We start from the raw sequence: 17627 nt of genomic DNA, 5'->3' as shown, positions 1-17627 counted from the left end.
ACACCAGAATTCAGACATACCCCTGGGAGTGGAGAGGTGGGAGTAAACTAGTTTGCACTTCTGCCTTGTGTATGCTTATTGTTCCGTGCACATGATGCCGGATAGCCTGCCACCATTTCCGTCCATAATCTCCGTGACACTTTTAAAAAACCAGGCTACGATCAGCCAGTTAACCTGGGTTAAACTGTGCCTAACCATCATTTAACTGGCTACGATAACGCCTTACGATGTCATCCTAATACCTACCTAATTTTGCCCCCCGTGCTGGGTAAGGGACTGCTCGTTACTGCATGCCCATGGCCTCCCCAATGGCTCACATGACTTCAATAGGCTTGGGTGAGACACGTGGGCGTCAGTGCCCACTGTACCCAGAGGCTGGGTTGCTATGCAATGCAGGCCTCACCTAAGCAACAAGGATTTCTTTATTTTGTTTTAATTTGTTCACCCTTTGCTTTGATCCTCAATCATATGCACTCTGGATTAGGGTCCTGTCAAACACTCAGCATATTTCCCTCAGTTAACCATATGCATGCACCACCATTCTGTCCCACTGTACTTCAGTGGCGTAACTAAACCCAGGCCTACCCCACCCGGGTGTCAGCAATCAATTCATTATTTATTTATTAATACTTTACAGCACAAGTGCTGAAGGTCTATAGAACACCTGGTCCTACAGCCTGCTCAAAGACTCTAGCTATAAAAAGACAACTTCACCAAATAATTGATCGAGACCTTGACAACAGCACGCATTTTTGGCAGCAAAACAACTATATTACTTTTCATTATCTTCAAACTAACAGGTTAGTGGTATAAGCGCCTCTAGAAATAATTATCGTTTCGATGTTGCAACTACTTTAATAGTGTTACTTGTGAATGCAACTTCAACTTATTGCACTAGGGTCTGGTGTCGGTGCAAGTCTAGTTACGCCATTGCTGTGCTTAGCATGCTATTTAGCAACTTTGCAACAATGCAGGAGCTGCCGAAACTGAACAATCAACTCTGCTGTATATATACACAACCCCTTTTGTCATACCATGTAATTAACAGCATCCACATACCATGTACTAATTAACCCTAACATACCCACTGATACTTTGAAATAGGCTTCTGAGTAAAAGGACTTTTGTGCTTTTTGCGACACATGTACAGTACTGATAAACCATTATATAAGTGAAGTGCCATCATTTAACCTACTGTAATCCAACCCTGTCACTTTTTGCTTATGCACACGCACTCCTCAGTACAAGTGGTTCATTATCTTTTCTACCATACTGTACTATTATTGTATTGCCACCGTACACCTGTACCAATGTCAGAGTCCCTTGTAAAGTGCATGGGGGTGGCCAGTGATCATGTTACACAACTGCTCAGTACTCTGAATGTCAAAGTGAAGAAATTCAGCGGTACTCCCACTGGCACCAAGGTAATCTCATCTTGCTGAAACTCGTTAGGTTTGTCACTGTAAATTCTCAGTAAACAGTCCTGGATGCTTTTGCCCATGCCATACTGGGGTCTAGCCTGACTGTTGTATGTATATACATTTTGTTGTGTCTCATAACCCAGTGTAGCCTGTGTTGGTACTTCCCAATACTTTTGTTCCTTGCACATTCTTTCATGGTACGTTTCATTAACTTGTACATATTATATGGCTTAATAGATTGCTTTATCTAACCCAGTTATCCACCATCATTATACTAAAAATGGAAAGAACACTGATAACCCAGTTGTGTACTTAATGACTTCCCTCTTTCAAAGAACAGTATTGCATTTTCTATACAAGTATGACTTTAACTTGTTTCGCACCTCTCACCTAGATTGCTACATCTCTCTAGCACTCCATTTATACTGTCCTGGATTACTTTCAGCTCATGTCAATGACCTCTAGCTAACCCTTGATTGCCCTGAGCTGGGATTGCATGCTAGTAAATAGTGATGGCTCAAAGGAAAGGGGTGTTTATCAATGTAATATCTGTGCTGAAATTTTAGCGATGATGTGACGTTACGCATTGAGCCTACCTCCATTTACACTACCTGCTTGACTAGACGGATGCTATCAGCTAGCATCATGGGGCGAGCTTGTGTAGTTGTAATTGTTCTGCATATGATCTGATGACTGTGTGGCATTATTTCTGTTATGTAGGTAGTGAGGCAGTGGCAGTCATTACATATATCAGAACATGTTCCTTCAGTAATGAATAACTACCTCAATATTGCAATGTAACTATTTGAAATATTTACATTTTGTTTATATACCACTGCATTTTATGGCTGAAGTGTTGAAGACTGTGCATCCAGTTCAAGTGGTGAATAATCTGGTGGCTTTTTATCACTATTGTCACTAGATGTTATCAATGCCATCGTCCAGTTGTAGATAGTCTGGATTATCGCCATGAAGGTGCACATTATCTTGTAGTTGCATACTTGCACTTCCACTGCTATCAAAGATCCAATAATGAGCATGCAGCCTCTTAGCTGGTATTCATTTGAAGGAAGTAATCTCTATCCATTGTACTACAAGTCTTTGAAAAAATCGCCATGACATTGACGATGAGTTGATGACTGACAGCAAATAAGGAAGTTCAGTAATGTATGCTATTTAACTTTGCCGTGACATCGACGATGACGAGTACAAATAAGAAAGTCCAGTAATCTACCCGTTAATTACATCTGTGACATTGACAATGACTGACACTACTTTGTATATTACTGTGTCCTTGTGTGACACTAAAGAACTTGTAAGGTTTGCTTTTCATATTTAATCGTGAAGTTGCTGTGTAATGAACGACAACTGGAAGTTTTCGTATTTGATTGTAAGTTGCCATGTAATTGACGATGACTTATGACTCTCTCGCTAGTGTGGGGCTCGCCCCAATTAACTGATATACATGGTAGGTAAGTTGTCCCATAAGTGCAACATACATCGACCAATTTTTGTCGAGACAAGTACTGACCCTAGCAACGAGGGCAGGTTTAAGTTAAATGCCAACCAAGCACTATGCAGCTTTTGAGTGTTACTGACACAATGAACAGTTACTGTACCTACTTTCAAACTATCAGATGGACGAAATTGGGATCACGAAACAACTACCCAGGGAGGACTGTGGAATTACCATAATATTATTGTCCTGGGAGCTCATCTGCTTTGCTTGCACCTCAGTGATTCACACATTTTGATGCACTGTAGGTGACCACTATATAGCTCACTGTCACACATGCGAATGTCAACACTGAATTTACTCATTTTTGTATGCTTTTGAACTATTGGAACTTTCAACCCCTTTACCAGGTCTGCCAACTGAAGACTTCCAGGAAGTCGATGCTAGGGTCCAGCACCACACAATAGAAACACATGGCTGCATCATGCGATGCCTTGTAACCTTCATGACATTCATTACAGATCACAGTGTGTGACCCTTTTAACATGATGGGACTGCTTTAGTTGGAGAGCAATGTCACGTCACCAGTAAATAAGCCAAATGACAAATGGAAGGTGACTTTTCTTGCATGAAATATATAGAATACTTGTTGTCAGGTGTTCTCAACTGATTAGTGACCGTATACTGACTTTAAACATTTGTACAAGGACCTCAGGTGAGACTAGGTTGGATTCTCATCACCCACGTCATTTATCACTTCCCAATTTAGCTGGCATTCCTTGACTGCTGGCACGTTAGCTCAGCACATAATTGATGATCTTTGTTGGCCTTCCTGGCAAGTTAGCTCCCCATGTAGTTCACTTACCGTCTACTATGCTATTGTAGAACATTGTAACAATAGTACCGTAAGTTATACATTAACACCATCCACCTGAAGCGGTAGGAAAAAGGAAGTATAGTAGGGATAGTTTTGCTTGAATTTTGACACATCAATACATTGATGTGATTAACTTCACCACTGGTAGCTACATGCAGGATACTGGTGGACCTTCAGTATCCTTAAAATTTGCAACCTTTATAATACTAAACTGCTTAATAAACTGATGTAATTGACAACTATTACAGTTTAGCTGACTTGATCTTCCTTGACTGCTGGTATGTCAGCTCAGCATACAATAAACGATCTTCGCGGTTCACCTGCCCTTCCTTGATTGGGGGCACATTAGCTTCGCACGTAATCGACCATCTTCTCGATTGAACTTGCCTTCCTCCACTGCTAGCACATGCATTAGTTCAGCACGTAATGGATGATCTTCGCGGTTGAGCTGGCCTTCCTTGACTGCTGGCACGTTAACTCAGCATGTAATTGACTGTCTTCATGGTTGAGCTGGCCTTCCTTGACTGTTGGCACGTTAGCTCCGCATGCATTTGACCATCTTCGCGGTTGAGCTAGCCTTCCTCGCCTGCTGGCACGTAATCGAGATACCATCATCGCGGTTGAGCTGTCCTAGCTTTTGACAACTGGCATGTTAGCTCAGCACATAATCGACCACCTTCGCGGTTAAGCTGGCCTTCCTTGACTACTGGCACGTTAGCTCAGCACACATACTCGACGATGTTCAATTAATTTAACGCTTACGGGCCTAGCACCCCTATTATTTCTAGTCTAATTATGGTTTTGATAACATCCTTCATCATTCGACCCTTTCATAGCCCCCGCCTTTATCCTTCGCTCTTTCGCCACGTGAACACAACTGAGTTGTCATCCCTCAGCCATATGGCTACAGGGAGAGCCCTTTGAGGTGGGGGCTTCTACTTACCTCGTGACAGTTGAGCAGTGGCAAAGCAATTCAGTCTCGCTCGTCCGGCTCTGCTTTTGTGAGACCTTCACTTCGATAAGCTACTCTCGGCCTGACTCCTGTTTTCTTTGAGCAGCATCTTTGCTGGCAATTTTCTGCCATCCTCTCTACTCAGTTCCTCGTTATCCGCTGTAGCCAGCTGACTGTCCCACGCAAGTGTCTTCCTCTTGTTGCTATCACTCTTCTACTTAACTGTCTCACAGAAACAAAACTAGTTCTCACTTCTGCCTCGTGTATGCTTATTGTTCTGTGCATGTGATGCCGGATAACCTGCCACCATTTCCATCCATTATCTCCATGACACTTTAAAAAATCGGCCTACGATTGGCCAGTTAACCTGGGTTAAACTGCATCTAACCATCATTGAAAATACACCTTTGTCCAATACAAAACTATTGATAGTGAACACAATCAACACATGTACATGTTCACCTCTTTGATGTTACTAGTTTTAGTGGGTGCCAGGTGTGTTGGAGTAGTACTGTTTATTGTATTGGCAAAATGCTTGATAACTGTTTTATGTATATATATAGCAGGTAAAGACACACAGGACACAAAATACTGTATAGCTTACATAAGTAATATTTTGTACATTTTTAAGATACAAAGATGGTGTGTTGTTATTGATGAAATTATATCATGTGACTTGTAGCTTCATTGGTTGTAGGCATGAGATTCAATACCTTGGGTATGAGAGTGTTGAGATGTGTACTGGTAATGAACCTTATCATATTTTGAATACATAATTAATACTCATGCAAGGTGTTTTCATGTTCTTTTACCTGTTCATTTTAAAATGCTACAAATGATGAGAATGAAAAGTGTGCATTATGCACTAGTGAGAACCTCACCATACAATTCCAGTGCTTGAAATAACAGTCGGACATCGGACATTTTCCGACCAAAACTGCACATTGTCTGACCATATTTGGAGTTGGTCGGACAAAATGTCCAATCAATTATTTTAAGATTGTATTGCTGTATAAACAATTTTTATTGTGATAATTTTATTCTCAGTATACCTACACTTACTTAACTAAGAGACGAGAAGTGCACGTTCGTACCATGGCACAGCCTCTGAAGAACTCTTTTTAATGCCCATCAAGGGTTTAATTGGATCACATGGTTCAACTGCAATGAAACGTGGCAGTACATTATCGTCGAGCGAAGACTCCCAGCCGTCGTAAAAGCGAAGAAAAGTTAAATATGACACTTTCAAGAACTTGGTTAGTTCATTAGATCGAGAGATACAAAGTATGTCGTGGCTGGACTGTGACACGGAGACGGCAGCTGGGATTAAGTATGTGACAAAGCTTAAGTGTCGAATTTGCACAAGGTACAAGGACAGAATCATTGGACGAAGGAATTTTAGCAGCAAATGGATTGAAGGGGCTGACTCTGTTCGTACCACTAACATTCGTGACCATGCAAAATCTGAACAACACCTACATGCGATGAATTTAGAAAGAAAACGACTTGCGCAAAGTCTTGATGAAAGCCCTGCATCATATGCACCAATTGCTTGGGCATTGACAACTATTTCACCAGAAGAAATGGACAGATTAAAAGTTAAATTTGATATAGCTTACTTTATTGCTAAGGAGAACATAGCCTTTACAAAATATGGTAAGTTATGTGAACTGGAAGCAAGACACGGTGTGAAAATAGGAACGTATTACCTTACTAATAATGCTGCAAAAGACTTCATTCACTTCATTGCGGAATCAATGAAAAATGGTGTTGTTGCAGAAGTTGCCAAAGCAAAGTTTTTCTCAATATTTCTTGATGGCTCAACTGACAAAGGAAATGTAGACAATGAGTTGATGATGGTTTGTTGGTGTGATACAAATGGTGAAGATGAAAAGCTGCACACAAGAATTGGATTTTTGGCCATTGACCGGCCAACTACTACAAATGCTGAGGGTCTATATAAGTCACTAATGCATGGGCTTCGGCAGCTTGGTATCAAGGAGATTAACAAAGAAGAATGTTGCCGTCTAATTGGCATTGCAACTGATGGTGCTTCAGTAAATATTACGTGAGGAGGCCTTAAAGGTTTAATGGAAAAACAAGTACCATGGGTATACTGGATGTGGTGTATGGCACACAGGCTGGAATTGGCTATCAAAGATACATTGAAAGGAACAAGTTTTGATCTAGTCGATGAAATGTTACTTCGCCTCTACTACATTTATGACAAGTCACCCAAAAAATGCAGGGAACTAGAAGGTATTGTCAATAATTTAAAGGATTGTTTTCAGTTTGATGACAATGGTGTGAGACCACTTAGAGCCAGTGGATCTAGGTGGGTATGCCATAAGCTTAATGCCATGCAACGGGTTCTGTCAAAATATGGTGCCTACACATCTCACCTGGCTACACTATCTGAGGATTCTTCAGTGAAGTCTGTAGATCGAGAGAAATTGAAAGGATACCTGCGCAAGTGGACAAATGCTAAGTACCTTCTTGGGTGTGCCATATTTATTGATGTTCTTACGCCTTGTGCTATTCTATCTAAGACCATGCAGAGTGACAGTTTAGATATACTGGGAGCCCTTACCTGTTTAATTAGGACTACAAAAGAAACCAACAAGCTAAGTTCAAAGCCTTTAGAACAATAGAGCACTTATTCTACCACTCTTCAAAAAGTAAGTGAAGATGAAGGAGAGCCAGTATATCAGTGTCAATCATTGAAGTGCTTCTCTCAAGTGAAGAAACACTATGAAGACAATTATTCTGTCTATTGCTCAAAAGTCAACACATGCATAAAAGCAAGAATGCAGTGGTCAGATTTACAAACCATCCGAGATATTATTTTCGTACTTGGTACCCAAGGATGGCAAAAGTTATTAGACAAAGACCAAGATGTTTTATCCACACAGCCTAGCAGCTCTTCTGCCACAATCGATGTGGACCTAGGGAACGATTGTGTAGACAGTCACAGTGAGTTGGAAGCTATTGATCGCCTTGTGGAATGTTTTGAGTTTCCCCTTCAGAGTGCTGGTGCTGATACAGATTTAATCAAGCCAGAATTTGAATCATTGCTATCCTATGCTGGTCACTTCATTCAATTATCAACAGTTGACTACCAATCTGTGTGGTGGCGGATTTTTCACTCTCCTAGTTGTAATGAATGGACCAATTTACTAATACTTATTCAACTTCTTTTTGCTTTGCCAGCATCCAATGGAAAGATAGAGAGGGTTTTTTCCCAACTAAATGTCATTAAAACAAAAAAGAGAACAGCTCTCAGCAATGACACAATGAATGACCTGCTAGTTATAAAAACAAGCAAGTGTGAATTGAAAGATTTTTCTCCTGAATCATCAATTAGAATTTGGTGGGAAGCGAAAACAAGAAGACCAAACCAGCGTAACAGAAAACAGTATGCTGCTCGCAAGAAGTCAACTGTTAGTAGTAGTACTAGTACATCTAATTCTAGTAGTAGTTCCACAGTTAGCCTGTTAGACTCCGAGAGCACTGATAATGATGAAGAAGAGGAAGCCGAAGATGAAGCCATTTTGCTTGACGATTGGGATCGATGGGTGACAATGAATGATGAAGATCATCTCGATTAGTTGACTACTTCTTGGTCTGACTAGTGCTTTTATATTTCACACCATACAATGTACAAACAAATTTTCATGTAATTATTATTGAGTATATTAACAGAAATGTACATGTGTTCATTAAAATTTTCGATTAAATTATATTAACTAACATAGCCAATATTCATGCAGGTATGGCATCAATCCTTAATGGTTTTGTAACAATAAGATGCCACCACCCTAGCCTAATCCAACAGTTAAAACCACTCTGAGATTCAATTTCAAATGGTCAAATTTCATCATTTTCCTGGGGGGGCATGCCCCCAGACCCCCCTAGGTTGGCATGCTTCGCATGCTAGTGTGCTTTGCACACTAAAGTATGACTTGACAGTTGACACTTCCTGCATCATATCTGTAGAATGAAATTGCTGTCAGAACAAAATACACACATGTCCAACCAATAGCATGTTTGGTCTGACATTATGTCTTAGCATATATTTCTTCTTATTTCAAGCACTGCAATTCCATGTTGTTAGTTTAACAAAGTGTACGATAATATGCCAAAACCAGACAAATTCTGATCAAATTGCATAAATATCTGACCATAATGCAATTTGTCCAGACACAGTGTCTCATCAAAGCACAAGGAGGGACCCTGAAGGAGCCTAAACACTAAGCTACCTATGAAGCATGTCTGTTGATTGTATGAACAACAATAGTCACTTGGTTGCTAGGTGATAGTATACATTCTTAGAACCCAAGTGAATGACCACAAATTTACAATTGCCAAACCTCTGGTGTAATGTAATCACAATACAGCTGCATCAAGGCATGTGATATAAATCCAGTATAACTGTTATGCTATAAAATTATAGTGAACACAGTAGACATGTACATGTTCAGTCAATGTAGGCAACTGTCCGGCCAATTCTGGTTTGTAAGGACATTGTGGCAGGCAACAGAAATATCTTACCTTAAGCTGTGGTATAATCTGCTAAAAAGTTTGCTTATATCTGATTACTACTGTCGCTCTTCAAACACTTATTGAATTGGTCTGGTGACATTATGACTAATTACCATTTCTATGGAATGTAGTGATGTGTGCAGTATAGCTGTGGCAACAGTCATTTCCATAGATACTTAATATTTTATTATGCTACTGCTGGGACTATACATATAGCACAGCTAGCACAAGTGACAGGTTATTATACTCATTAGTCACTGCTATTGTTCCTTAGCTACAGTGGCTCTTCATTACCAAACAAAGATAAACCCACTAATACATGCATTTATACTGATTGCTCGCACACATAACATTTATAGTAATTGTGTAGTGTAGTAGAGGTGTAGTGTGGTGTAAAGGATGATTAATTTTGACTCATACACTAGGTTATACTACACTATGGTGTGAGTGCATGTACACCTAGTCCCTAAATAGTTACATGAGCCAGCTGCCAAACCTTTTAGGAGTTCTGAAAAGCCCTTTAAGTTTGTCAATAAAGTGCTTTGATATGAGTGCAAACAAGTGAGTGATGTGATTGAAGCTTTATAAAATATCCTATACATTTAGTATGGACAACTCAGGTGTGCAAAACTATTGATAGTGAACAAACGTACATGTTCACTCTCTTTGATATTATTGGTTTTGTTGGGTGTCAGGAGAGTTGCAGTATTGCTGTTTATTGTATTTGCAAATTGCTTAAATAAATGTTCAATGTGCTGGGCAAAGCTACAAATTATTGAAACATTTTGTATAATGGTTATACATAATTTTGCAATCCTGTAAATTTCTTTTCAATACATTGCAGGTTTATAAACTATTACCATATTTATTTTGTTAATGCAGCACTTCAATAGTAGCCCTACTTAACCCACTCATTGCCAAATTTGTAGAGGCTCCAATCTACTGTTTCTAAGCTGCTATAACTTACATACCATACCATATAGTCCTATAAAACTATCTATAAATTTACTTGCTATAGAACAAGGAATTAGATTATGAAGTTGTTGTTTACACAAGAGCAACCACAAATCCATTATATAACTTTAAAGTACGAAAATTGATCTAAGTGAAACCAAACGTGAAATTTCACTGATGTACAGGCTAGCGCTATTTATAATAATACAATAAATATCACTAACCTGTTTATGATTGAAGCGATTATCACTAAGTCAGGTTTTCCAGCATTTGAGCAAGTGTGCATGGGCATACAAGCACGAGGTCACTGTTTCGAGGCATACAAAAGTAGCAACACGCCACTCCAATCTATATAATCCCTCTCCTTACTGATTCTCTTTATTAGCAGTGCTATTATCACGTCGAGGAATCGTCTACAATGCTTGTTATTTACATTCCGAAAGTATGTGATTGCATCATCTAACCGTGCAATAGTGCACGAGAGACCGATTATCCTTGTTCCCATTCACTTAAGGGCATGTCTACCACAGCATAAGCGCAGGAGCTACTAAAATGCTCAACTGAAGTTTCAGAGCATTTAGAATTTGATGCTACAGACGTTTATAATTGAAACTGCCATTTGGTGGTTGTGGCGGTGAGAGGGTTAAGTAGTGCCAAAATTGATATTAAAATTACTGTATGAGCTTAAACATTATTTTGAGTTTTGAGTATACATAGTGGTCAAGTTTGAATAGTTACCACACTAAATGCCATGGTGTGTAACCACATCTATATAGAGTATGTCTAAAAGGTCATAATATTATTCAGAGAATTAAGAGACTTTGCTATGTGTAGAAATGTTGAAGTTGTTTTGTTGTTCACACATAACATATACTTGGTTATTTGAATGATCCAAATATGGTGTGTTATAATTGATGAAGTCATATCATGTTACTTGTATATTATTACAGGGGAGAAGGACTGCTTTACATCATGCTGCTGAGAGGGGACAAGTTCAAGCAATAGAAACATTGATCAGATTAGGAGCAGATGTGAATGCACTTGATGTGGTTAGTTAGTATGTGTATAATGAAATAAATTGAAGTGTCAGTGTTACTAGTAAGAAACACAATTCAATGTAGTAAGACACAACTATCCTACCAGTGCGTTGGTGTGTAGTGTAGTAGAGGTGTGGTGTGGTGTGAAGATCATGTGATCCTTACACTAGTTTATATTACACTATAGTCTGTTCATGTTCACCTAGTCCCTTATTTCCCCCTAAATATAACTCTTGTTACATGAGCCAGCTGTTAAATCATTTAGGATTGATGTAAAGCCATTTAAATGTCAGAAATGTTTGTCAGTAAAGTGCTTTGATATATATGAAAAAGAACAAGTGAGTGATCAGACTTTATAAATATCTCATACCTTTAGGACAATTTAGGTGTGTGCACAAGAGTGAAAATACAACTTTGTCCAATACAAAACTATTGATAGTGAACACAATCAACACATGTACATGTTCACCTCTTTGATGTTACTAGTTTTAGTGGGTGCCAGGTGTGTTGGAGTAGTACTGTTTATTGCATTGGCAAAATGCTTGATAACTGTTTTATGTATATATATAGCAGGTAAAGACACACAGGACACAAAATACTGTATAGCTTACATAAGTAATATTTTGTACATTTTTAAGATACAAAGATGGTGTGTTGTTATTGATGAAATGATATCATGTGACTTGTAGCTTCATTGATTGTAGGCATGAGATTCAATACCTTGGGTAAGAGAGTGTTGAGACGTGTACTGGTAATGAACCTTATCATGTTTTGAATAAATAATTAATACTCATACAAGGTGTTTTCATGCTCTTTTACCTGTTCATTTTAAAATGCTACAAATGATGAGAATGAAAAGTGTGCATTGTGCACTAGTGAGAACCTCACCATACAATTCCATGTTGTTAGTTTAACAAAGCTTATGATAATGTGTGACCGGATCTGCAAAAAACAGGACATAATCGCATTTTTCCGAATTCCTGTTTATTTAATATTTATAATCTATATAGCCAAGTGTACCCACTGGAAAAGTTTCAGCTTCATATGCCAAAAACTCTGGGAGTTACAACCCTACAAAGTAGCAACAACAGAAAAAATCGATTTGTACAGCAAGTATAGGGAGAATAAATTACAGGTGCTTACAAAAACGGTTGTAACTTACCAACGGATCGAGGTACAGAGCTACACCTTTCACCATCGTGTTCGCCATGAATAGGGGAATAAAATACTGAGTATGTTTTCCTTTATTCGCCTTTCTTCCATTCATACAAAGGCGAAATTACCTTCCCTTCATACAAAGGCGAAATTCACGAAGAAAAATCGATCGCGTACAATCACTTCGACATGACGTAAACAAACGCTCATAACTTACATGTCCTTGGGTCTACTGCAACGAAACAAAGATTTTCCAACTCTTCTGGAGCAGGCGAATAAGATGATATCCAGGTTTTTATTGTTAGTCCCTTCCTTCGCTAAACAAAAGGTGTTAAAAAATTTACGGAATTTTTCAATAATATGCAAGTATTTCACCCAATGTATTCAATGCTTTATACTGTAAATTTAGGCTTGTGCGATTATGTCCCTTTTTCGCAGATCCGGTCACATATGCCAAAATCTGATCAAATTGCCTAAATATCTGGCCATAATGCAATTTGTCTGACACAGTGTCACTACTAGTAAGACACCTGTACACAGGTGTCTTATCAGAATAAAACACTTGCATACTTTCCAAATATCAAAGCATTCTTAACATGCCATTGTCTAAATGTAGTAAGACACAGCTATCCTACTAGTGTGTAGTGTACATAGCTCTCAACCTGAATCCTTAGCTAGGAGTGAGATCAACATGCAAAGTATATCCACTGCCATACATCCCATACAACCTGATGGAGAGAACAAATGCAACAAACACCAAATGTACCTTAGGCTGATTATTGCTGTGTAGTTGTGCACCTATGTTTGTTATCTATACAGCTGTATTCCTTTTTATACGTATATTATTGTTTCCGTACATAAATTCTGTTGACATCAGCTAAGAGCTGCAACCCACTGGGAGGAAACTGACATATTTTCATCCTTTGTAGGCACTGGCATCTTTCACAGTGAGCAGGTGCTTGTTCTCCAAATTACTGCATTTGTGGCATCATGTGTTAAGTGATCAGTTTAGGAAACATGGCCCAGTACATATTAAAATTATAACTCAAATATGACAGTTGAAATATATCTAATCAAAAACAGCCAAGCTGTAAAAAAAGGTGCGGCCCCCAAAAAGGCCATGGTGAAAAAAGATGTGAAATCCAAGGTGGCGGCCAAGAAATGGCTGTGATGGTAGGTTAATGGTAAAAATTTTAATAACGACAATTCAGGTGAATTTGATGCCAAGACCAAGTGGCACAAAATTCACCTGAATTGTCGTTATTAAAATTTTTACCATTAACCTACCATCACAGCCATTTCTTGGCCGCCACCTTGGATTTCACATCTTTTTTCACCATGGCCTTTTTGGGGGTCGCACCTTTTTTTACAGCTTGGCTGTTTTTGATTAGATGTCACTTCTTTTTGTATTTGTATACTGCAAAGCCAGCCTATGGCTGGCTTTGGGGCTTTTTTAACCCATGTGTTTTTTTATTTACCACAGGAAGAAGAAAAGAACTTATAGAAGATTTTTAATACTTCAATTATTTTTGATTTTATTAGTAATTATACAAATTATATACATATATTTATTACATGCCCATTATTCCCCACAGTATATTTTTTAGCAGCTGATCTCTCTACTGGGTGACTTAAAATATAGCTGAACTATATACAGGATGGTTTCTTTGTAGCTGAACTCTCTACAAGATAAATTCTTTTAGCTGATTTCTCTACAGGGTGATTTGTTTCTAGCTGAACTCTCTACAGGTTATTTGTTTGCAGCTAAACTCTCTACATCCATGGTGGTTTCTTTGTAGCTGAACTCTCTACATGATGGTTTCTTTGTAGCTGAACTCTCTACAAGGTGACTTCTTCTAGCTGAACTCTCTACAGGGTGATTTCTTTGTAGCTGAACTCTCCACATGATGGTTTCTTTGCAGCTGAACTCTCTGCAGGGTGACCTCTTCTAGCTGATCTCTCTACAGGGTGATTTGTTTCTAGCTGAACTCTCTACAGGTGATTTGTTTGCAGCTAAACTCTCTACATGGTGCTTTCTTTGTAGCTGAACTCTCTACAAGGTGACTTTTTCTGGCTGAACTCTATACAGAGTGATTTGTTTTCAGCTGAACTCTCTACATGATGGTTTCTTTGTAGCTAAACTCTCTACAAGGTAACTTCTTCTAGCTGACCCCTCTACAGGGCGATTTGTTTGTTGTTGAATTCTCTACACGGTAATTTGTTTGAGGCTGAACTCTCTACATGGCGGTTTCTTTGTAGCTGAACTCTCTACAAGGTGACTTTTTCTGGCTGAACTCTATACAGAGTGATTTGTTTTCAGCTGAACTCTCTACATGATGGTTTCTTTGTAGCTGAACTCTCTACAATGTGACTTCTTCTAGCTGAACTCTCTACATGGCAGTTTCTTTGTAGCTGAACTCTCTACAAGGTGACTTTTTCTGGCTGAACTGTATACAGAGTGATTTGTTTTCAGCTGAACTCTCTACATGATGGTTTCTTTGTAGCTGAACTCTTTACAAGGTGACTTCTTCTAGCTGAACTCTCTACAAAGTGATTTCTTTGTAGCTGAACTCTCTACATGATGGTTTCTTTGTAGCTGAACTCTCTACAAGGTAACTTCTTCTAGCTGATCCCTCGACAGGGCGATTTGTTTGTTGTTGAATTCTCTACACGGAAATTTGTTTGAGACTGAACTCTCTACATGGCGGTTTCTTTGTAGCTGAACTCTCTACAAGGTGACTTTTTCTAGCTGAACTCTATACAGAGTGATTTGTTTGCAGCTGAACTCTCTACATGATGGTTTCTTTGTAGCTAAATTCTCTATAAGGTGACCTCTTCTATAGCTGAACTCTTTACATAGTGTCTAGTTTCTAGCTGATCTCTCTACAGGGTGATTTGTTTGCAGCTGAAATCTCTACAGGGTTAATTGCTTGTAGCTGAACTCCTTACATTGTGTCTAGTTTCTAGCTGATCTCCACAGTGTGATTTGTTTGTAGCTGATCTCTCTACAAGTTGATTTGTGTGTAGCTGATCTCTCTGCAGGTTGATTTGTTTGTAACTGATCTCTCTACAGGGCAATTTGTTTGTAGCTGAACTCTCTATAAGGTGATTTGATCTCTTTGCAGGTTGATTTGTTTGAGCTGAACTCTCTAAAGGGTGATTTGCTTGTAGCTGAACTCCTTACATTGTGTCTAGTCTCTAGCTGATCTCTCTACAGGGTGATTTGTTTGTAGCTGATCTCTCTGCAGGTTGATTTATTTGTAGCTGAAGTCTCTACAGGGTGATTTGTTTCTAGCTGATCTCTCTACAGGGTGATTTTTTGTAGCTGATCTCTCTGCAAGTTGATTTGTTTGTAGTCGATCTCTCTACAGGGTAATCTGTTTGTAGCTGAACTGTCTATAAGGTGATTTGTTTGTAGCTGATCTCTCTGCAGGTTGATTTGTTTTAGCTGAAATCTCTACAGGGTGATTTGTTTGTAGCTGATCTCTCTGCAGGTTGATTTGTTTGTAGCTGAAGTCTCTACAGGGTGATTTCTTTCTAGCTGATCTCTCTACAGGGTGATTTTTTGTAGCTGACCTCTCTTCAGGGTGATTTGTTTCTAGCTGATCGCTCTACAGGTTGATTTGTTTGTAGCTGAAATCTCAACAGGGTGTATTGCTTGTAGCTGAACTCCTTACATTGTGTCTAGTTCCTAGATGATCTCTCTACAGGATGATTTGTTTGTATATAGTTGATCTCTCTGCACATTGATTTGTTTGTAGCTGAACTCTCTATAGGGTGATTTGTTTCTAGCTGATCTCTCTACAGGGTGATTTTTTGTAGCTGACCCCTCTTCAGGGTGATTTGTTTCTAGCTTATCTCTCTACAGGTTGATTTGTGTGTAACTGATCTCTCTACAAGCTGATTTGTTTGTAGCTGATCTCTCTACAGGGTGATTTGTTTGTAGCTGATCTCTCTACAAGTTGATTTGTGTGTAGCTGATCTCTCTGTAAGTTGATTTGTTTGTAGTCGATCTCTCTACAGGGTAATTTGTTTGTAGCTGAACTGTCTATAAGGTGATATGTTTGTAGCTGATCTCTCTGCAGGTTGATTTGTTTTAGCTGAACTCTCTACAGGGTGATTTGTTTCTAGCTTATCTCTCTACAGGTTGATTTATGTGTAACTGATCTCTCTACAAGCTGATTTGTTTGTAGCTGATCTCTCTGCAGGTTGATTTGTTTCTAGCTGATCTCTCTACAAGTTGATTTGTTTGTTGCTGATCACTCTAAAGATTGATTTGTTTGTACCTGAACTCTCTGCAAAGTGTTTTGTTTGTAGCTGATCTCTCTACAGGATAATTTGTTTGTAGCTGAACTCTCTGTACAGTGATTTGTGTGTAGCTGAATTCTCTAGAGAGTAATTTAATTGTAGGTGAACTCTCTACAGGGTGCATGACTTGTTTATAGCTGAACTCTCTTCAGTGTGACTTGTAATGTTCTGAATCTCTACAGTGATATAATTGTAGCTTAATTCTCCACAGGGTGACTTGCTTCTTGCTGAACTGTCTATAAGATTAACTGTTTGCAGCTGAACTCCGTACAGTATAACTTGTAATGTAATAGAATTCTATAATGGAGTAAATAAATTAACTGAATGCTCTATTAGGGTGACTGTTCTATTAGAGTATCTCGATCTCGCATTTGCTACACAGAGTTGGCTTTCGAATCATAACTCAGTGGTTTGTAATCCAATTCTTCTATACTACTGCAAGGACTTTCTATGAAGATTATTCCAGCTATACACCGATTTTCAGCTCATTGCTCTTAGCGGTTTGCCTAGTAGGCGTAAAAACTAATACTTTTTTATTACTAAAAATCGATCGCGTAATTGTGACACAGGTTGGGTTTTGTGTCATATCTCCGTGGTCTTAATCTCGATTCCTTCAAACCAACAGAAGGCACTCCTACGATGGTTACTCCATCTACATAGCAATTTTCAGCTCATTCCATGAAGCGGTTTACCTTGTAGGCGTGACAACAAATCAATCTTGTTTTACGCGAATAATCGGTCATAACTCCTGAACCATTCATCGGATTTGCACCAAATTTGATGCTAGGATGCGCCTTTGGACTCCCTTTCTGTGTGCCAAATTTCAAGGCGATCGGAGCACGCGTTTGCGTTTTATAGCAATTTTTGCAAGTGTGCGAAAAGACGAAGAAGAAAAAAAAAACCAAGAAAAAAAATCGAAACTTTG

General features: G+C 38.9%; 1 protein-coding gene across 3 annotated transcripts in view; it reads left to right on the top strand.

Annotated features, from left to right (window-relative positions):
- Positions 1-17627, top strand: part of LOC136253054 (uncharacterized) — a 150373-nt gene that overhangs the window by 116194 nt on the left and 16552 nt on the right. For all 3 annotated transcript variants that reach the window (XM_066045636.1, XM_066045637.1, XM_066045635.1), the window contains exon 13: positions 11153-11251. In XM_066045636.1, coding sequence (XP_065901708.1) covers positions 11153-11251 — 99 coding nt within the window. The remainder of the gene's footprint in view (positions 1-11152; positions 11252-17627) is intronic.

This window comes from Dysidea avara, chromosome 4 (genome assembly GCF_963678975.1).
Source record: "Dysidea avara chromosome 4, odDysAvar1.4, whole genome shotgun sequence".
NCBI lineage: Eukaryota > Metazoa > Porifera > Demospongiae > Dictyoceratida > Dysideidae > Dysidea > Dysidea avara.
The sequence above is the reverse complement of the archived record's forward strand: the minus strand, read 5'-3'. Positions and strand labels throughout refer to the sequence as shown.